The sequence below is a fragment of the Pan troglodytes genome, chromosome 18, assembly GCF_028858775.2.
Source record: "Pan troglodytes isolate AG18354 chromosome 18, NHGRI_mPanTro3-v2.0_pri, whole genome shotgun sequence".
Lineage (NCBI taxonomy): Eukaryota > Metazoa > Chordata > Mammalia > Primates > Hominidae > Pan > Pan troglodytes.
Window position 1 is genome coordinate 67,672,301 of NC_072416.2, and position 22,678 is coordinate 67,694,978.

A 22,678-nucleotide genomic window follows, 5' to 3' on the forward strand; every position below is an offset into this window, starting at 1 on the left:
TATTATATCGCACTTGCCCTAATTCTACTACATGGATACTTAAGCAGTGCACTTACCTTGGCATTTTGGTCAACTAAAATTTTTAATGAAATTTAGGTGAGTTGATTACACATTATCGCACAAATTATTAGCAGCATTAATAGAAAAAATATATAAGAAAATAATCAGGTCAGGCATGGTGGCTCACGCCTGTAATTCTAGCACTTTGGAAGGCCAAAGCAGGAGGCTTGCTTGAGCCCAGGAGTTCAGGACCAGCCTGGCCAACATAGCAAGACCGCGTCTCTACAAAAAAATTGAAAAGGTAACTGAGCATGGTGGTATGCACCTGTAGTCCCAGCTACTCAGGAGACAGAGGTGGGAGAATTGCTTGAGCAAGAAGGTCAAGGCTGCAGTGAGCCATGATCACACCACTGCATTCCAGCTTGGGTGACAGAGCACGACCCTGTCTGAGAAAAAATAAATAAATAAAAAGAAAATAATCACCCTAGTCTTGGCTGACTGAAGAAAGAGTTCCTTAGAACATAAAAGTAAAATCACTTCTAGATTAAAAAAGAGAGAGAGAGAGAAATAGAGTGAGTACATGTAAGTTTATTGCACAAGAGCAGATTTTACCAGCTCTTACATTAATCCTTGTTAAGTTTCATCTCCTTCCTTTGGGCAGATATTCCAGTCTTTCATGATCTGTGATGAATTATGACATAAGATTTAATCCCTTTTAAGCCTATGTCATTTGAAAATTCATATCTTTGTTCAAGTTGTGATATAATAACCACCTTCTTCCAGATTGAACCTATACATTTTTTGGGTACTGTTGTTTAGAAGTCATCTATTTTATTAAGTCTATATTTCTTCATCTTGTTTACAATAACTTATAAAGATTTTTATCACATATTTTACTGAATTTAGAATAACTGCCTGCAGCATTTTCCTGATCCTCTAGTAGAAGAGCCTTAAAAGACAAATTAGTTTGCAGCTTGGCCTTCTTTATATATAGAAGCTATGTGAAGAGAGATGGTTTTGTCCATGAAGTTTATTAGAGCACTGTTAGATACCCTGCTTGTTCTTGTCTAATTCTTTCTTGTGCTTCTTCTATTACTCTCTTCCTTTAAAAAAAACAGCTTTATTGATTATATAATTTACATACTATAAAGGTTACCCATTTAGAGGGTACAATTCAGTGGTTATTAATGTAAATACAGAGTTGTGTAACCATTGCCATTTTTATCACTCCAAAAAGAAACCTTATCTAATACCCATATCCCTTCTCTCTCACTTCCTCTCACTCTCTTTTCTCTCTCATCTAAGTGATTTTGCTTTTGTTTTCTAAGGAAGTCTTTCCTCAGTAGCTGCCTTTCCATTAGGGATTTCCCATTCTGTTTCTTCGTATCTTGTGTTTATAAACCTGGAATTTCATTATTCTCTTATATTTCTGAACTGATTTAAAAGATAACATGAGAAAAATAGATACTGTGGCATAACATGAAGTAGCCAGCACTTATTTAGGACTGTCATTTTCATAGATTTAAAGTACATATGGGCCAGGTGCAGCTCATGTCTGTAATCCAGGCACTTTGGGAGGCAGAGACAGGAGGATCACTTGAGTCCAAGAGTCTGAGACCAGCCTGGGCAACAGAGGGAGACTCTGTCTCTACAAAAAGTTTTTTTTTAAAAATTAGCCAGGTGTGGTGGTGTACATTTGTGGTCCCAGCCACTCGGGAGGCTGCAGCAGGAGGATCTCTTGAGCTCAGGAGTTGGAGGCTGCAGTGAACTTTGATTGTGTCTGTATACTCCAACCTGGATGACACAGTGAGACCCTGACTCAAATAAAATAAAATAAAATAAATAAAGTGCATGTGCTCTTATTCAGGATTTCTTTCATTGGCTAGTGGAGACTGTAAAAGCATTTAATTTAGATTGAATTTAGGGTTGAATAGCAGTATTAATAGCATAATTTATATTCCTTTAATCTTTCGGTATCCCATGGGAAGCAGATTTAGGAGAAAGGCCAGTGGCTGTGTTCAGATTGTATGGTTATAGTTTAGAGGGAATATCTTTGGGGTAGTGGGGTAAAAGAAGAGTTTAAATGATGATTTAAGTCTTAGAGAAATTATTTAAAGTAGCAGAACCAAACCAGTTATGTCTGAAATAAAATCCTGTGCTGGTAATGACTATATGAACTGTAGCTTCCCTTGGATAGGCATGATAAACTTCTGGCAGGCTGACTTCTTTTATTTCCAAACACTTGAGTCAGTTAATCAGAAAACATCTTTGGTGAAGGAATCCATGCTTCCTATACCTTCCACTTGACCTTGCATTTTACTTGTTTGTTTTGAGGGGCAGACTTTGGAGAGGGGTGGAATATAACAAGTTCTGCATTTAATTTCTTTCCATGTACTTTTTAGTAACATTACTATCATACCTCTAGTGGAGAGGTATGATACCTCAACTTTATACTCTTCTTTGGGAAAGTTAGAGTGTTTCAATCCACAAAGTTTTGCTTTGATTTGATTAGTTTATTTTAATAATTGGAGAAATGGAGATAAAATCCTGATTAGTAACATGCTATTAGTGATTGGGCTATTACTAGGATAAATTTTTTTCCATCACATAAATCATAAATGCATTTGGGTAGATCTTTTTCTCTTTTTATCGAATCTGTTTCTTTCAAATTTCCTTTTTGTTTGGGCAAAAAAAAAAGAAAAACAAAAAAATAGACTCGAGACTGGGTGTGGTGGCTCACGCCTGTAATCCCAGCACTTTGGGAGGCCGAGGTGGGTGGATCACCTGAGGTTGGGAGTTCAAGACCAGCCTGAGCAACATGGAGAAACCACATCTCTATTAAAAATACAAAATTAGCCGGGCATAGTGGTGCATGCCTATAATCTCAGCAACTTGGGAGGCTGAGGCAGGAGAATCGCTTGAACCTGTGAGGCGGAGGTTGTGGTGAGCCAAGATTGCACCATTGCACTCCAGCCTGGGCAACAAGAGAGAAACTACATCTCAAATAAAAAAAGAAAAAAAATGGACTTGAGTGTGTTTCTCTCTTATGTCTAAGGAACTCTTATTTTCAACCTGGAATGAGAAAGATAATTGTATTACAATGAATATTTGGTGATAATGGCATTTCTGTTTTAATTAGGTTCTCCCTATCTCTACTCCCTCCATATTGTTTGAAAGATGGAAGTAATTTGCTAAAGGCTTTTTTTTTTTTTTTTTTTTTTTTAACAGTCTTGCTTTGTTGGTCAGGCTGAAGTGCAGTGGCACGATCTCGACTCACTGCAACCTCCGTCTCCCGGGTTCAAGCAGTTTTCCTGCCTCAGCCTTCCAAGTAGCTGGGATTATAGGTGTGTGTCACCACACCCAGCTAATTATTATTATTATTATTGTTATTTTTTTTTGAGATGGAGTTTCACTCTTATTGCCCAGGCTGGAGTGCAATGGTGTGATCTTGGCTCACTGCAGCCTCCGCCTCCCAGGTTTAAGCGGTTCTCCTGCCTCAGCCTCCCAAGTAGCTGTGATTACAGGCATGCACCACCATGTCCGGCTAATTTTGTATTTTTAGTACAGACAGGGTTTCTCCATGTTGGTCAGGCTGGTCTCGAACTCCCTACCTCAGGTAATCTGCCCGCCTCGGCCTCCCAAGGTGCTGGGATTACAGGCATGAGCCACCACACCTGGCCTCAAGTCTTTTTTTTTCTTTTTTTTGCCCAAACAAAAAGGAAATTTGAAAAAAAAAAAAGAAACAGATTCAATAAAAAGAGAAAAAGATCTACCGAAATGCATTTATGATTTATGTGATGGAAAAAAACAGGGTCTCACCATGTTGGCCAGGCTAGTCTCGAACTCTTGACCTCAGGTGATCCACCTGCCTCGGCCTCCCAAAGTGCTGGGATTACAGGCATGAACCACCGTGACCGGCCGTCTACTTAAGGCTTTTAACAACATTTTAACAAACTGAAAATTTTTAGTCAGGGCATATTATATTCTGACAGATGCTGAATTTGCCACATGCTTTGAAGATGAACATTTCAAGCATTAGGTAACAACATTTTTCCTTCTTTCTTTTGTTTCTTTCATTTTTTTTTGTTTTTGAGATGGAGTTTCACTATTATTGCCCAGGCGGGAGTGCAATGGCGTGATCTCGGCTCACTGCAACCTCCGCCTCCTAGGCTGAAGTGATTCTCCTGCCTCGGCCTCCCGAGTAGCTGGGATTACAGGTGACCACCACCACGCCTGGCTAACTTTTTGTATTTTTAGTAGAGACAGGGTTTCACCATTTTGGCCAGGCTGGTCTCGAACTCCTGACCTCAAGTGATCCTCCCGCCTCGGCCTCCCAGTGTTGGGATTACAGGTGTGAGCCACCGCGCCTGGCCCAGGTAACAGCATTTTTCAAAAGAAACTTTTAAGTTTATTCTTTACTGTGAATGAAGATAATTTAAGAGTACAACTTCTAATTTTAGCTTTCTTTCATGACCTTCCTCCTTATCCCTATCCACATCAAAGTTAGGATATATACTTTAGTGATTAACTAGGAAGCTCAAAGTATTTATGAATCCAGTAAGCAGTTAACTAGAAATATTGTCTCTTACCATGGATAAAATGTCTTATGGTGCTACCTTTGTATTTTAAAGTACTCAGGCAGATAATTAATAATCTTCTTCAATTTTTGGAATGTTGGATTTCTTGGCATACTAGGCAAGTCCCTTAAATTTCATGCCTCAGTTATTTTGAAAATAAGTATATGCGATATGCCTCTAATTGTTCTTTTTTTTTTTTTAAAAAAAAAAGAAGGAGTTTCGCTCTTGTTGCCCAGGCTGGAGTGCAATGGCGCGATCTTGGCTCACTGCAGCCTCCATCTCCTGGGTTCAAGTGATTCTACTGCTTCAGCCTTCTGAGTAGCTGGGATTACAGGTGCCCGTCACCATGCCCAGCTAATTTTTTGTATTTTTTAGTAGAGATGGGGTTTCACTATGTTGGCCAGGCTGGTCTCGAACTCCTGACTTCAGGTGATCCACCCCCTTCAGCCTCCCAGAGTGCTGGAATTTACAGGCATGACCATTGTGCCCAGCTCTAATTGGTTTTTTGAAGTTCCTTCTAACATGGATTCTACTACCTTTAGAGGATATTTTGGGAATTATTTCTGTTAAAAACCTATACAATAAAGGATATTTTAAAAAGTTAAAATATATTTTAATATATATAATTTTATGGGCAATTATAGTATTACAAAATATTTTTAAAAGATACAGCGTTCTTTAATTTGGAATACAAAAGTAATCGTAATCTAATATAGGTATTTATGCATTATGCAGTCTGATTTAAGAGTTTCCTTTACCTTTCCAGGGCTGGAGATGCCTCAGAGAGTAAGAAGTATTTGCTTGAGCCATAACATTCCTTTTTTTTTTTTTAAGCTTCAATCCACAAAGTTTTTCTTTGATTAGATTGATTTATTTTAATAATTGGGAAAAATGAATTATGATAGTGTTGAATTAAAATATTTTCTCAAGGGTGTTGGGTAAAAGAGCAGGACTATACTAATTGACTGGAGAAGCCAATTTAAAGCTGATCCACAGTAGTATATGCCATTTCATATGTAAAGGGTAAGTTTTACTTATACTATTACAAAGGAAGATACTGGACCATCTTGGGTTATTTGACATTTCTTCCATTCTGTCTAGTTTTATCCAATTTTCAATGTTAATAACTTTTTCTAGAGACTATCTTGAACATAAGGAATAAAGCCAAGAAGAAAACAGGGACAGAACTAATGGGAAATTCATTTTTCAGTTCAATAAGATTATATAATAAAAGAAAAAAAATTTTTTTTTTTTTTTTTGAAACAGGGTCTCACCCAGGCTGGAGTGCAGTGGCATGATCATGGCTCACTGTAGCCTTGACCTCAAGCAGTTTACCCACCTGAGCCTCCCAAATAGTTGGGACTATAGGTGTGCATCACCACGCCTGGCTGATTAAAAAAAAAAAAAAAAAACCTTTGGTAGAGGTGGGGGTCACTGTGTTGCCCAAACTCGTCTTGAATTCCTGGCCTCAAGCAATCCTCTCACCTTGGCTTCCCAAAGTCATGGATTACAGGTGTGAGCCACTGTGCTCAGCTGCTAATAGCTCTTTACATTAATTTTGTGGGATTGTTTGTGAATAATACAGTTCTCCTCATGAGAGAAAAGACGTACTCATTTTGTGCATATTAGATTGTTGACTGAATCTCTTTTAAAAATTGTTTTCTCCTCTCTTTCCCCTCCGCACAGAATCTGTCTATGATCTTCTCCCAAAGGAGTTACAGTTACCTCCATCTAGAGAAACATCTGTAGCATCAATGAGTCAGACAAGCGGTGGTGAGGCAGGCTCGCCTCCTCCAGCTGTTGTTGCTGCTGGTATGCATTTCATTTTACTTTATTAAAGAAAACTAGGGCCAACATGAAATCTGGCCAACATGAACAGTGCTGGCAAAATTCATACTAAAAAGAGTGTGATTTGAGGGTTTTAAAAAGAGGCATTAAAATATGTACTTTTAACCTTAAACTTTTTCAATATTATTTTCTTAATGTAATTCTTATTTCTTAAAATTTTACATTGTCTCATCTATAAATGCCATTTCCTAAAATGGACCTTGTCTTCAAATATGGGAACCAGCTTAAAGTTGTTTGGTTGACTGCGCTTAAAAAGGTTAAATACCAAGCTGTGAATAGAAAATTATATTTGAGTTTCTGTTTAATAATTAATTTTAAAGACTTGCACCAAGGGAAAACATTTTATATGATCTGAAAAATGACTGAAGCACTCAAGTGTCTTTTATATTCATAGCATGTTACTGAAACCTTTTTATTATATTTAAAAATATATGTGACTTCGTAGTTTTCAATTTATTGAAAGTAATGGAGGACGTCAATATAATATTTATATAAAGACATTTTCTTATATTGATGAAAAGGTATAGAAAGTAATGTTTGAAATTTATTAGACTTATTTTTACTCAGCTCTCAAATCATACACTTAATGATATACAATTGGCTCAAATTTTTATTTTACATAAAAATAAAAGATTGACAGACAAGCTAATAGAAAAAAGTGTTATCAGTGACAAATTAGTATCAGTCCTTCCTGTAATATTAGTTTACCCACCTAATATTGGATTTATAGACTGCTAAGTGTGTTTGTTTTAAAAAAAGGAAACATATATATATATATATTTTTTGAAGTTTTATCTGTCCTAATTAGAGGTTTCTTGCCTAATATGACACCTCTCATCTTTAAAAATGATATTTAAAGTTTATCAGAGCATTGTTTTCAGTAAATTATTTTAGTTTCAAAATGAGAACAGTAAAGTGTAAGGTTGTGGTTTAAATGAGGATATTGGTACTATAGTATAACTTCAGATATATTTCTCATATGCATTAACCTATGTACCATTAACCTTATGTACCAATCTTTCTCAGGCTGCATAGTGCATTGTTGAAGCCTTCCTGGTTGAAGGCAGGAAAACTTTAAATATGGCAAAGAAACTGATCAGCCCTGTTCACTGTTCATGTGTTGCCAGACACTTTCTAACAGTTTCTGTGGATTTAATTGTGAATTAGTGAACTTTTTAGTAATCAAATTGATAAGATGACCTGGTTTGCTTTATATCCACTGGGTTCTAAAATGGCTCTGGTGATATTTTTCTGGAATTTTAAGTTTTAAATCTGGTTTTAAAATTGCATCCGATAATAAAATATGACAAAGATAAAATATTTTTTATGAGATACTTCACTTTAAATCCACAAGTAGAAATTGACTAACTGATTTCTTTTGTATCTTTTGAGATTGTTTTTTAAAGATACGTTGAATCTATATAGAACTAAAAGTCTGTTTCTTCTGTGCTTTTTAACATCTGTTGACGGTAGATCCAGTTCCTTTTAAAAGCTGAAAAAAATGTTAGGTTTAGAAAAAGAACAATTCTTCCTTTTAGATAATACCAAATTGAAGTTTAGAAATTCTTATATATAAAAAAAAATATTAAAAGTTCTTGAATTTGGGTCCCTAATGAAATATTAACCTTCTCCCCACCACAGTATATTTAAGAAAAATCTCTCAAGATAAATTACATTGAAAGGTGTGAGTTGAAAAATCATGAAAATAAGAAATCTAATTAAAAGAAGTATTTTGAAGTAATGCATTCTTATTATCTTGAAATTATTGACATTGTAAAGATGGCAAAGAGAGTAAGAAGGTAAACTTTCTAGTTTTGTTATAGTCACACACAGAAAGTTTATATGATCATTAACAAGTCATTTAAAATCTTTTTCAAAATATAAATTTAGCAACCAATGTAGATTATTCTAGGATTCTAATAGCTTAGAAAGAGTACTTTATACCTTACCATTATAAACAAGAGAGTTTAAATCACAGAATAATTATTTTAAGGAAATCAGTATATATCATTAGAATTATATTTTTATTTGACATATTAATATTCTTGGTGATATAACTGTCAGAGTTACTTGGAGTATACTACCAAGTTACTCAATGTTTTTCTAGCCAAAAGGCTAGATAGATGTCTAGGGAAAGGCATATTAATTTAGACTTGTATGGGTTTTTAAAAAATCTTTAGCATTTTTGAAAAAATATGGGCCAGGCATGGTGGCTCACACCAGCACTTTGAGAGGCCCAGGCAGGCAGATCACCTGAGGTCAGGAGTTCAAGACCAGCCTGATCAACATGGTGAAACTGCGTCTCTACTAAAAATATAAAAAATTAGCCGGGCGTGGTGGCAGGCGCCTGTAATCCCAGCTACTCCGGAGGCTGAGGCAGGAGAATTGCTTGAACCCGAGAGGCGGAGGCTGCAGTGAACCAAGATCGTGCCATTGCATTCCAGCCTGGTCAACAAGAGTGAAACTCTGTCTCAAAAAGAAAAAAGAAAAAATATGAAATGTGTAAAAATATTGACTCTTGATATAGTTAATTCTTCAGAGTTTTGAAGGAGCCGGATTGGCTGCTCTCAGGTATGAGGGCCTGGTGGGAACAGACTTCTAGTTCTGCCATAAAGGTTTGTGTTTGACAAGTTTTAAATTAATTTAAATTTTAAAATTTAAAGACTGGGCATATGAGTGTTCATGGACATTTTTTTGTTGTTTAATTTTTTAAAATGTGTTTCTCAGATTCACCAATTTAGATTTTTTTCCTCTTCCTGTTACTAAGGGAATAAGTAAATATGATGCTGCTAATCCACGATCCAGAATATTGGGTAAAAGAGCGTCTTTCAAGCCTTTATCTGCTTCTACACAGTTCATACTTTTACGCACTCCCATCAATAATATATTTTAGTCCTCTAATCCCAGGGTCAAGGTGTGGGGGAAAGGGACTTATTTAGACACAATTTCTCCCCTTTTCATGGGGCCAAGTATCAGAATCTGGGAGGTAGAGTTCAGAGTCACCAATTTTGTTGTCCCTTTTTTTTTTTTTAAGAGACACGTTCTAGCTCTGTCACCTAGGCTGGAGTGCGAGGTGCGATCATAGCTCACTGCAACCTTCAACTACTGGGCTCAAGTGATCCTCCCACCTCATCTGGGAAATAAGTGCACACTACTACACTGGGCTAATTTTTTTTTTTTTTTTTTAAGAGACAGGGTCTGTCACCCAGGCTGAATGCACTGGTGTGACCTTGACTCACTGCAGCCTAAACCCCCTGGGCTCAAGTGATCCTCCCATTTCAGTCTCCTGAGTAGCTGGGAACCACAGGCATATGCCACCACATGGACCTGGGTAATTTTTTTTTTTTTTAAAACAGAGTCTCACTCTGTCGCCCAGGCTGGAGTGCAGCAGTGTGATCTCAGCTCACTGCAACCTCCACCTCCCAGGTTCAAGCAGTTCTCCTGCCTCAGCCTCCCGAGTAGCTGGGATTGCAGGTGCCCGCCACCATGCCCAGCAAATTTTTGTATTTTTAGTAGAGACGGGGTTTCATTGTGTTGGCCAGGCTGATCTCAAACTCCTGACCTCAGGTGATGGACCTGGCTGATTTTTGTGTTTTTTGTAGAGACAGGGTCTCACTATGCTGCTTCTCTAGGGATGGTCTCGAACGAACTCCTGGGCTCAGGTGATCCTCGATGCTTGGCCTCCTAAAGTGCTGGGATTACAGGTGTGAACCACTATGCTCGGCCCTGGATTTTTTTTTAATTTTTTGTAGAGTTGTCTTCCTGTGTTGCCCAGGCTGGTCTCAAACCCCTGGCCTCAAGCAGTTCTCCTACCTTGGCCTCCCAAAGCACTGGAATTCCAGGTGTGAGCCACCACACTGGGCCCTCCTCCTCATTTTTAAGAATTCTGTTTTTGTCCCCGTGGAAAGATAGTTAAGCCTTAGATGTTCAATATATCAATGAATGAAAGCTTTAAAAATATAAACTTTCTGAACCATTTTGTAAGTTCTCAGTAATTAAAAGAGAGGCCATGTTCCTAAAACATAAGAGTTATCCAAATGAATTGATGACACTTTTTGGCAAAATAAGGAGTTTATTAAGAAGAAGTACAAATCATGAAAAGATTCTTTTGTTTATTTTTTGGATAATCCTGTAGTATAGTTATACAGAATTAAAACATAGGTATTAGGAGAACTAAATGAGTTATATCAGAACTTGGGGCTTTTGAAAAGATGTATGGCAGGTTTGGGGTTTTTTAAAATAACAGCTTTATTGAGACATAATTCACATGCTGTATATTCAAATATTTTTAATCTATGTGCTTACAGTTTTAATCATTAAATTTACTTAATTTATTTAAAATAGAAAGTCTTTCATGGAAGTAAACAATAAACTTTAGTCTTCATTTTAAGAAATCAAGTTACTTTCTTGTTCTATTCTAGACTTGATTTGTTTGGCTTCATTTGGGAATATAACATTGTGTTTATTAGTTTATTTCAAAATATATTTTTCTAAATGGACTGTTTCAAGTTTCTTTAAAATTTTTAATTCAAATTCTTGAACTAAACAATGAATTAAACTAGGCCGGGTACACTGGCTCACGCCTGTAATCCCAGCACTTTGGGAGGCCGAGGTGGGTGGATCATGAGGTCAGGAGTTCAAGACCAGCCTGGCCAAGATGGTGAAACCCCGTCTCTACTAAAAATACAAAAATTAGCTGGGCATGGTGGCAGGCTCCTGTAATCCCAGCTACTTGGGAGGCTGAAGCAGGAGAATTGCTTGAACTCGGGTGGCAGAGGTTGCAGTGAGCCAAGATCACGCCACTGCACTCCAGCCTGGGCGATAGAGTGAGACTCCATCTCAAAGAAACAAAACAAAACAAAAAAAAATGAATTAAACTATAGGTTTTATAATTCAGCCAGAGAATCTTAATAATGCATTAATAATTCTTTTTTTGCATAGTTTCATAATATTCATATTTTGGTTTCAGTAATTATATATTAATACTCTTTTTAGAAGTAACAGTACACTAATACTTCATAGCAGTTGTGCTTTTGTTTTTGTTTTTATTTTTTGAGATGGAGTCTTGCTCTTTTGCCAGGCTGGAGTGCAGTGGCGTGATCTTGGCTCACTGCAACCTCCACCTCCCGGGTTCCAGCGATTCTCCTGCCTCAGCCTCCCGAGTAACTGGGACTACAGGTGCGCGCCACCACACCTGGCTAACTTCATAGCAGTTTTTAACATGTATAGAGATAATACACAGTCATAAAGTGTGTACAGTGGAAATCTTGGTTGAATATCTCCACTTGTTGGACCACTGTCGGTTTTTAAGTTCATAACTTGATGTGAAGTGATCCATATAATAAATTTTTCTTTTGGAAGAGCTTTGATATATAGTGCTTTGAGTTCTATGCCATGTCACTTAATAAATCTCAAGTATGTAACAAGTATTTTCTACAAAATTTCGTTGAGTGCTGTTTATACTATAAGAGAGGTCACTAGAGATGCAAATTAATGTCCTATAATCAAATAAGTGCTATATTTTAATTCATTTCATATCTCCTAATCACCTGAATTAAAATCACAGAAATTTCTAAACCATCTATAATAATACACTGTACAAAAACTGAGGTGAAGAAAATATGTTACTCCTCCTGTAGGAGACAGCTTTTAAAAAATGAAAATATATTATCACTTTTAAGTTCCTACTATGTGACAAGAATTGTGTTAGATAATTTGCATGTCATCATATCACAATCCTTCTAGCCATAAAGTATCTCTCTTTTTTCTTTTACCTAGTTCTTACTCCTTGTCATTGTGCTTGAGGGAATTTGGCATTGTGTGCTATCACTTCGATTAGGGAAACACAAGATCCTTAACTAGGCAATGTATAGAATATTGAGTTGAAAAGCCATACCTCTTCTCTACAAGTGTCAGGATCTTCAAATGGGAATTTGATTTCTATAATAATAATAATTTAATAAAAGTGATTTCTAGCAACAAAATTTTTTATCCCATTGAATTTATTATAACTTAATTTACTTGTGTTAGAAAGTATTTACAGTTATATAATGAGGATTTTCTTGAGTTGACTAAATTTGAGGAAGAAATTTGCCTTTGATTGCTTTCCTGGGTTAACATATTTCAGAATTTTTGCCACCTAATGTAGTATACTCTTCATGAAATTAAACCATAAACCCACTAACGAGAAAGGTAATTCACCTATAGATGCTGTGAGCTAAAATGTTGTGAGTTGATCTTGGTTATTCTTTATGGCTATTCCCTTTTTTCTAAGAAAACTGGACCATTTCTAGAAGGAAGTCAGATCCTAGTTACAAACATGTTGCAAGCAGATTTAAAAATCTTTACTCCTCCTTCTATCTTATTATACTGAAATTACATAGTAAATCTAAATACATACACTTATACATATGGATGGTATGTATGTATGGATTTATGCTGAAGTCTGCATTATTAGAGAGCAAACTTGGGCCTATAGCCATTAATTCAGAAACAACTGCTAATTGTTTGACAGTTACAAATTGACATTGCCAAAAAACAAACTTGGCCTATTATTGCTTTGTTCCTTTAATATTTCTCTTTTTATTGTCCTCTTAATAACACTTTTATAAATATTATGATTTATTCAGTTTCTAATAAGTAAGCATATTTTTATATTACTTGAGTCAACAGAACAGCATTTTGAAACTCTTCACAGATTCTCATTCATAAGCTAAATACTTATAGAAAATAGATACAGTTACTGATTTTATGCATTCTGTACAATTTTGCCTAAGAAATTAATGCATAGAAGTGGACTTTTTTATATCACCAACAAGATTGAAAATATAAGCAAAAAAGTGTTTATAACTAATTGTTTTATAAGAAAGGAACTTCACCTGTTTCTGTGATATTTTTTCCTCTGGAATTCAGCCATAAAAAAGAATGTAATCTTGTCATTTATGGCAATGTGGATGGAACTGGAGGACATTAAGTGAAATAAGCCAGGAACAGAAAGTTAAACACTGCATGTTCTCACTCATGTGAAAGCTAAAAAATGTTGGTCTCATAGAAGTAAAGAGTAAGACAGAGGATAGATAATAGAGGCTGGGAAGGGTAGGAGGAAGGAAGGGATAGGGAGAAATTTGTTGAAGGATACAAAATTTCAGCTAGATAGAAGAAATAAGTTCTAGTGTTCTATACCACTGTAGGATGACTGTAGTTAACAATGCTATATAGTTTCAAATAGCTGGAAGGAAGATATTGAACATTCCTAACACAAAGAAATGATAAATATTTAGATAATGGATATGTTAATTACCTTGATTTGATTTCTGTACATTATATGTATCAGAACATTATCTACCCCATGAATATGTATGATTATTATTTGTTAATTAAAAAAATAAAATTAAAAAAATCATACATGGGCCAGGCATAGTGGCTCATGTTTGTAATCCCAGCACTGTGGGGGGCCGAGGCGGGCAGATCACTTGAGGTCAGGAGCTTGAGAGCAGCCTAGCCATCATGGTGAAACCCCATCTCTACTAAAAATACAAAAATTAGCTGGGTGTGGTGGCGGGTGCCTGTAATCCCCAGCTCCTCAGGAGGCTGAGGCAGGAGAATCACTCGAACCTGGGAGGCAGAGGTTACAGTGAGCCAAGATCATGCCACTGCACTCCATCCAGCCTGGCGATAGTGAGATTCCGACTCACAAAAAAAAAAAAAAAAAAAAAATCATACATAGTAAAATGGTAGCATTTTTTGAATATGAGTGGAAGCTACATGAGTGTTTTAAATATTTCATAATTTTAAAATCAGTGGGTGCAAATGACTATATGAATAAAAGTGTCCGATAAACTGTACTCTTAAAAACTAACAAATATATGGGATATATTAGATACTTGATGGATTTATATTTGGCATAAGTAAGGTTATATTCACTTTTCATCCATCATTGCATATATGTATCAAGTATGTGTGTACTGGCAGTATTTATTTAGCCCACTCAGGTAGAACTTATTCTTCCCATATAATTACAGGGTATTATCATCAACTAAATTAAATCAGAAAATGAGTGAGAAAGCACCTCAAAGTACCAGGTCTATACAGCCATTCTCTAGATCAAACTTACTTACAAACACACACACAACATGTACATAGTTTTATTTATTTGTTTATTTTTCTCACAGATGAGATTAACATGGGCTTTGGAGTCATAAAGACTGAATTTGAATCTAATTGCTATCATATCATATCTCCTATATAGATGGACTCTTGGGAAAGTTAAATAAATTTCTAATAATATTATCCTTGTAGTTAGACAATAATACCAACTTCTTCTTAAGGTTCTTATGAAGATAAATTTGTAAAATAGCCGAACATTTTCTGACAAGTGGTAATTATTGAATAAACATTGACCTCCTTCCCCATGTGTTTCTAACCTCCTTTGTTAGTAAAGTTTTTTTTTTGTTTGTTTGTTTGTTTTTTTGAGACAGAGTCTCACTTTTGTCATCCAGGCTGGAGTGCAGTGGTGCGATCTTGGCTCACTGAAACCTCCACCTCCTGGGTTCAAGCGATTCTCCTGCCTCAGCCTCCCAAGTAGCTGGGATTACAGGCACCTGTCACCATGCCTGGCTAATTTCTTGTATTTTTAGTAGAGACAGGGTTTCACCATGTTGGCCAGGCTGGTCTTGAACTCCGGACCTCAGGTGATCCGCCCACCTCAGCCTCCCAAAGTGCTGGTATTACAGGCGTGAGCCACCATGCCTGGCCATTAGTAAGGTTTTAAAAAATAGGTTCTCTTTATAAAAATTAGTTTTGAACTTTATTTTGACTTTTTTTCTTTGCATTCTCACCCAGTCTATTTTTGGTCTTATTTTGAAGTTTCGCACACCAGTCAAGATGTATATATATGTGGGCCATGGGATATACTTTCTGACTTTGTTATTCTGTCATGTTGACACTCTCTCAGTGGGAACCTGCATTAGTCTGTTTTCACACTGCTGATAAAGACATACCCGAGACTAGAAAGAAAAAAAGGTTTAATTGGACTTACAGTTCCACATGGCTAGGGAGGCCTCAGAATCATGGCAGGAGGCAAAAGGCACTTCTTACATGGCAGCAGCAAGAGAAAATGAGGAAGAAGCAAAAGCAGAAACCCCTGATAAACCCATCAGATCTCATGAGACATATTAACTATCACAAGAATAGCACGGGAAAGACCAGCCCCCATGATTCACAACACATGGGAATTCTGGGAGATACAATTCAAGTTGAGATTTGGGTGGGGACACAGCCAAACCACATCATTCTGCCCCTGGCCCCTCCAAATCTCATGTCCTCACATTTCAAACCCAGTCATGCCTTCCCAACAGTCCCCCAAACTCATTAACTCATTTCAGCATTAACCCAAAAGTCTACAGTCCAAAGTCTCATCTGAGACAAGGCAAGCTCCTTTTGCCTATGAGCCTGTAAAATAAAAAGCAAGCTGATTACTTCCTAGATACAATGGGAGTACAGGTATTGGGTAAATACAGCTGTTCCAAATGGGAGAAATTGGCCAAAACAAAGGGGTTACAGGGCCCATGCAAGTCCGAAATCCAGTGGGACAGTCAAATTTTAAAGCTCCAAAATGATCTCCTTTGACTCCAGGTCTCATAACCAGGTCACGCTGATGCAAGAGATGGGTTCCCATGGTCTTGGGCAGCTCTGCACCTGTGGCTTTGTAGAGTATAGCCTCCCTTCCAGTTGCTTTCATGGGCTGGCATTGAGTGGCTGCAGCTTTTCTAGGTGCATGATGCAGGTTGTCAGTGGATCTACCATTCTGGGGTCTGGAAGACATTGGCCCTCTCCTCACAGCTCCATTACATAGTACCCCAGTACGGACTCTGTGTGGGGTCTCCAACCCCACATTTTCCATCTGCTTTGCCCTAGCAGAGGTTCTCCATGAGGGCCCCACCCCTGCAGAAAACTTTTGCCAGGGCATCCAGGGGTTTCCATACATCCTCTGAAATCTAGGCGGAGGTTCCCAAATCTCAGTTCTTGACTTCTGTGCACCCACAGGCTCAACACCACATGGAAGCTGCCAAGGTTTGGGGCTTCCACCCTCTGATGCCACAGCTTGAGCTGTGTACATTGGCCCCTTTCAGCTATGGCTGGAGCATCTGGGACACAGGGCACCAAGTCCCTAGGCTACACATAGCATGGGGACCCTGGGCCCAGCACACAAAACTGCTTTTTCCTCCTGGGCCTCTGGGCCTGTGATGGGAGGGGCTGCCACAAAGGTCTCTGACATGGCCTGGAGACATTTTCCTCATGGTCTTGGGGATTATTAACATTAGGCTTCTTGCTACTTATGCAGTTTTCTGCAGCCAGCTTGAATTTCTCCCTAGAAAATGGGTTTTTCTTTTCTGTCACATAGTCAGGCTGCACATTTTCCATACTTGCATGCTCTGCTTCCCTTATAAAACTGAATGCCTTTAACAGAACCCAAGTCACCTAATGAATACTTTGCTGCTTAGAAATATCTTCCACTAGATACCCTAAATCATCTCTCTCAAGTTCAAAGTTCCACAGATCTCTAGGGCAGGGGTAAAATGCCGGTCTCTTTGCTAAAACATAACAAGAGTCACCTTTACTCCAGTTTCCAACAAGTTCTTTATCTCCATCAGAGACCTGGACCTTATTGTCCATATCGCTATCAGCATTTTGGGCAAAGCCACTCAACAAGTCTCTAGGAAGTTCCACACTTTCGCACATTTTCCTGTCTTCTTCTGAGCCCTCCAAACTGTTCCAAACTCTGCCTGTTACCCAGTTCCAAAGTCACTTCTACATTTTCTGGTATTTTTTCAGCAACACCCCACTCCTGGTACCAGTTTACTGTGTTAGTCCATTTTCATGCTGCTGATAAAGACATACCCCAGATTGGGAAGAAAAAATGTTCATTTGGACTTACAGTTCCACATGGCTGGGGAGGCCTCAGAATCATGGTGGGAGGCAAAAGGCACTTCTTACATGGTGGCAGCAAGAGAAAATGAGGAAGAAGCAAAAGTGGAAACCCCTGATAAACTCATCAGATCTTGTGAGACTTATTATCTGTCAGAAGAATAGCACAGGAAAGACCAGCCGCCATGACTCAAATACCACCTCCTGGGTCCCTCCTGCGACACATGGAATTCTGGGAGATAAAATTCAAGTTGAGATTTGGGTGGGGATACATAGCTAAACCATATCAGAACCTTTGTATATAAAAGGAACATTGATAGAGGATGATGAAATCATAGGAAAGACCGACAGTTTCTGAAGGACTAATTCTATAAAGTCTGCTGTTTAAGAGTTCTTAATAGTATTTTTTTAATGAAGTGATTTAAGTTGCATGGTTAATGATCAAAACTTCTGGTAGAGGCTGGGCACGGTGGCTCACGCCTGTAATCCCAGCCTTTTGGGAGGCTGAGGCTGGCGGATCACAAGGTCAAGAGTTTGAGACCAGTCTGGCCAACATGATGAAACCCTGGCTCTACTAAAAATACAAAAATTATCTGGGCATGGTGGCGGGCACCTATAATCCCAGCTACTCGGGAGGCTGAGGCAGGATAATCGTTTGAACCCGGGAGGCGGAGGTTGCAGCGAGCCGAGATCACGCCATTGCACTCCAGCCTGGGCGACAGAGTGAGACTCTGTCTCAAAAACAAACAAACAAGCAACAACAAAAACAAAAAACAAAAAAACTTCGGGTAGAGCAATTTATGACTTCTGGTTTTTTGTCTAGGCAGTTTATTTTGTCTACAATTGGATCTAATGTACACTTTACTCCAGACCCAGGTCTAAAACCTGATTGATTAAATCAGAAGTTTTTAATGATGCTGTAAATGATTTTTTATTATTGTTTAATCATATCTTAAAAAAAACAAACGTAGGGCTGGGCACGGTGGCTCATGCCTGTAATCCCAGCACTTTGGAAGGTGTGGTGCATGGATCACCTGAGGTCAGGAGTTCAAGACCAGCCTGGCCAACATGGTGAAACCCCATCTCTACTAAAAAATACAAAAAATTAGCCAGAGGTGGTGGTGGGTGCCTGTAATCCCAGCGACTCGGGAGGCTGAGGCAGGAGAATCACTTGAACCCAGGAGACAGAGATTGCAGTGAGCTGAGATTGCACCACTGCACTCCAGTTTGGGCAACAGAGAGAGACTCGGTCTCAAAAAAAAATAAATAAATAAAAACATTGAAGTAGAATTGGCAGGAATGCCTTTATTTTTTAATCTAAAATATTTAAAATGTAGTGTATTGAAGTGTCCTTCAGATAACATCCCTTGGAACTGTTTTTTTCTCTAATTTTGAAGTTTAGTGATACTCTGTTTTTATCTTAAAGTGACATTATCTTTCAGTAGTACAGTGTTTGTCTCTGTCTCTCTCTCTTTTTAGCCTATACTTCCTGGTATATTTGGCAATGTAATAAATGTAGCTGTCAGCTAGTATAATTATTCCCTTTTGTGTTTAAATTATTGGAGATAGAAGATTACATCTGGGTATTAGTCTCTTCATTCAGTATTGACAAGTGATGGTATCCAGTGGTACTTAAATCATTGGATGATGGAAAACATCTTTTTCTTCCATTAGGAAAGAATTTTACATGGACTTAAAAATCAAAGTATTTAATGTGTATATCTAGTACATGTTTTATACACTGTGCTTAGATCCTTTGGGTTGAATTTTTGTTTGAATAGAAAAAAATTTTGTTTGGATAGAACAAAAAATACATTTAAAACATTGCTCTAAGTTTCAGGATAAGCATTTTATTTTTCAGGGAGCACTCTTTAGTAAATATTATATGAGTGTATTAATGGTACTCTGATAAGGTAGAAATAATTATTTAAGGAGAATTCAGATTAAAAACTGGAGAGTAATTGTTTTATAACATTAGAACCCTGAATGGCAATTTGATGAACTGGGGAAGAAAAAGATGTGTGCAATAAATCAGAAACAAACCCTTCAGCTTCAGCGGTAGTGCTCATTATTTTTTTTAAAAAAATAGAGCCTCTAGGATCAAACATATTATACAAAGTAGCATGTATCATTAAAAGTATAAATTGGTATCTTTTTTAAGGGGAGTATAAAGAAGTATGTAGGAGTCAGTGTGGTCTGAAAAATGGAAAGGTTATTTTGCTGCTAAAATATAGGTTTTTTTACAGTGTAAGTGCATTGCTCAGAACATATCTTCTTCCACGCTTCAAAAGAGTTTGGGTAAGGGAACAGCCTGAAAAACACCTGAAAGAGAGAATTCTGGCTTATGGATTAGAGAGCATCTATAAACAGAACAAATTGGTGAATAAGAGTTCACAAAAATTTTGTCTAAGAAATTTCCCCACATGCATTCAGAGGTTAATAATTAAATTTTTTGAAGTTCATTTTAAAACATTGCTTATTTTAACATGTAAACATATGTTGGGTGGGAAAAGTACAAATGGGAGATTGAAACTGTTTTAATCATGTAAATGATCAGCCCTACAATTTTTGTTTTTTTAATAATCTGGAATGCTTATTTTATATGCTGGGATGCTAGTTGTTTTTTCTATTAATACACTTAACTTGCATTCTAGCTTCGCCATTCAGAGACAGGCATCGTGTGGTGGGTTGTGTGACAGTGTCTGTCAATAGTGAAGACAAATAGTGCCAGAGACACTTAACCCATCCAATCTCACCCAGGGTATAGGTCGGTCTCGTTTTCAGACTTCTTGATAAGTCCTTCTTTCTTTCTCTCTTCCTTTCTTACTTTTTGTTTGTTTGTTTCTAAATAGTGGATTGATACTGATTGAAACTAAAACTTTTTGTAAAGTTTTAAACTTTGCATTAATATTATAAGAAAAAGAAGAAAAGTAGAAAATGAAGGTTGGCATGTAAGGTGTTGACAAAGCAGGTTTGCAGCCACTTTGTGTGTTCTAGATATTTCAGTCTCTTGGCAACATGAGTGTTGGCCTTACAGTTTTTTTCTCTGAATATCTTTCTTCTTTAATCTGAAAATATGTCCTTGTATCTGGTGACTTTTATCAGATGAGAACTTCAGAGTTGGTCATTGTTACCAGTAAGAAAAATATAATGCTTAAGAAGAAATAACGAAGGTTGAACATTATGTGTTTTAGATCAGAAATAGTTTCTGGCCAGGCACAGTGGTTCACGCCTGTAATCCCAGCACTATGGGAGGCTGAGGCGGGCGGATCAGCTGAGGTCAGGAGTGCGAGACCAGCCTGACCAACATGGTGAAACCCTGTCTCTACTAAAAATACAGAATTAGCCGGGCGTGGTGGTGCATGCCTGTAATCCCAGCTACTTGGGTGGCTGAGGCAGAAGAATCGCTTGACTCTGGGAGGTAGAGGTTGCGGTGAGCCAAAATTGTGCCATTGCACTCCAGCGGGGGCAACAGGAGCGAAACTCCATCTCAAAAGAAAAAAAAAAGGCCGGGCGCGGTGGCTCACACCTGTAATCCCAGCACTTTGAGAGGCCAAAGTGGGCAGAACACAAGGTCAGGAATTTGAGACCAGCCCGGCCAATACGGCGAAACCCCGTCTCTACTAAAAATACAAAAATTAGCCAGGCGTGGTGGCGGGCACCTGTAGTCCCAGCTACTCGGGAGGCTGAGGCAGGAGAATCGCTTTTACCTGGGAGGCAGAGGTTGCAGTGAGCCAAGATTGTGCCACTGCATTCCAGCCTGGGCAACAGAGTGAGACTCCGTCTCAAAAAAAAAAAAAAAAAAGGAAATTGTTTCCAAATATCTTTTTTTTAATGATTATTTTTTGAATAGTCAATAATTTATTCCTTCTTTGTTCCACTATTTGTTCATTTAGCACTCTTGCAAAATTTTATGGCTTTTTTTAAACTGGCTTTTTTAGAAAACTCAATTTTGCACAGATGTTGAAAAATTATAAAATATGTACATATTCAAATGTTAGGGATCAAATTTTAATCTTGGAAGCTTGGAAATTAAATATCATTTCTGTCATATATTTTAAAGCAGTGAAAGGTATTTCTTTCTTTTGAGGACTTCAGCAAATATTTCTAATTTCAAAGCTTTCTATTAAAACTTTTTAGTTCCATATAAAGTATATCTTTTTTATGATATTTTAAGCACTAATATATTATGGTAGTTAAAATAATTTCTAGTTGACAAATCTAGAGCTGATAGTTCTTAAGTTTAAAATACAGTTTAAGCAAGGAGTATATAAAATCTACATGGGTTTCTATAAATGGTATCGTTTAAAATCTTATTTCAGTCTGGGCACGGTGCCTCATGCCTGTAATCCTAGCACTTTGGGAGGCTGAGGTGGGAGAATCCCTTGAGCCTAGGAGTTCAAAACCAGCCTGGGCAACATGGTGAAACCCTATCTCTACAAAAAAATACAAAAATTAGCCAGGTATGGTGGTGCATACCTGTAGTCCTAGCTGTTCAGGAGGCTGAGGTGGGATGATCGCTTGAGCCCAGGAGGTCGAGGCTGCAGTGGGTTGTGATCGTGCCCTTACACTCCAGCCTGGGCAACAGAGCAAGACTGTCTCAACAAAGAAAACAAAAAAGAAAGTAAAGAAAACAAATAAAATCCTGTTTCATCTTTTATTAAATTACAGATTCTGGGATATTCATATTCCATGTAGACATTATTTAATATCTGCCAGTCTTTGAATCTCAACTATTTTTGAGTATTTATAGTTTCCATCAATTCTTAAAAGAAGCTGTATGTACAATTCAAGTTCACCATCGTTACTGGCATTTGGTCTGATAACTGGCTACTGTTGATAGTGGCAAATAGACTTAAATACAAGATACTTTACATATGACACTTACCTGCCTCTTTTAAATTTTAAAATTATTCTATTTAAAATAACCTGACATTATAAATTTCTATGAGTAAATTATAGAATGGTCTATTAATTTTTCCTTTAGTTTGTTGTGCTTTCTGTGGTCACAGAAAATGCTTTAGAAAAAATAAAATTATTCTAGCCCAGGCACAGTGGCTCATACCTGTAATCCCAGCACTTTGGGAGGCTGAGGTGGGCAGAACACAAGGTCAGGAGTTCAAGACCAGCCTGGCCAATATGGTGAAACTCCGTCTCTACTGAAAATACAAAAATTAGCCGGACGTGGTGGCGGGCGCCTGTAGTCCCAGCTACTCGGGAGGCTGAGGCAGGAGAATCGTTTGAACCCAGGAGGCAGAGGTTGCAGCGAGCCAAGATTGTGCCACTGTACTCTAGCCTTGGCAACAGAGCAAGACTGTGTCTCAAAA

At 37.7% G+C, this 22,678-nt stretch overlaps 1 protein-coding gene across 19 annotated transcripts in view; it reads left to right on the forward strand.

Moving 5' to 3' along the window:
- NFAT5 (nuclear factor of activated T cells 5) overlaps window positions 1–22,678 on the forward strand; it is a 136,509-nt gene that overhangs the window by 58,017 nt on the left and 55,814 nt on the right. For all 19 annotated transcript variants that reach the window (XM_063797336.1, XM_016930085.4, XM_063797332.1 and 16 more), the window contains one exon: window positions 6,264–6,389. Coding sequence is in view for 7 of the 19 variants with exons in the window: in XM_016930085.4 (XP_016785574.1) it covers window positions 6,264–6,389 (126 nt within the window). In the remaining 12 variants the exon portion in view is untranslated. The remainder of the gene's footprint in view (window positions 1–6,263; window positions 6,390–22,678) is intronic.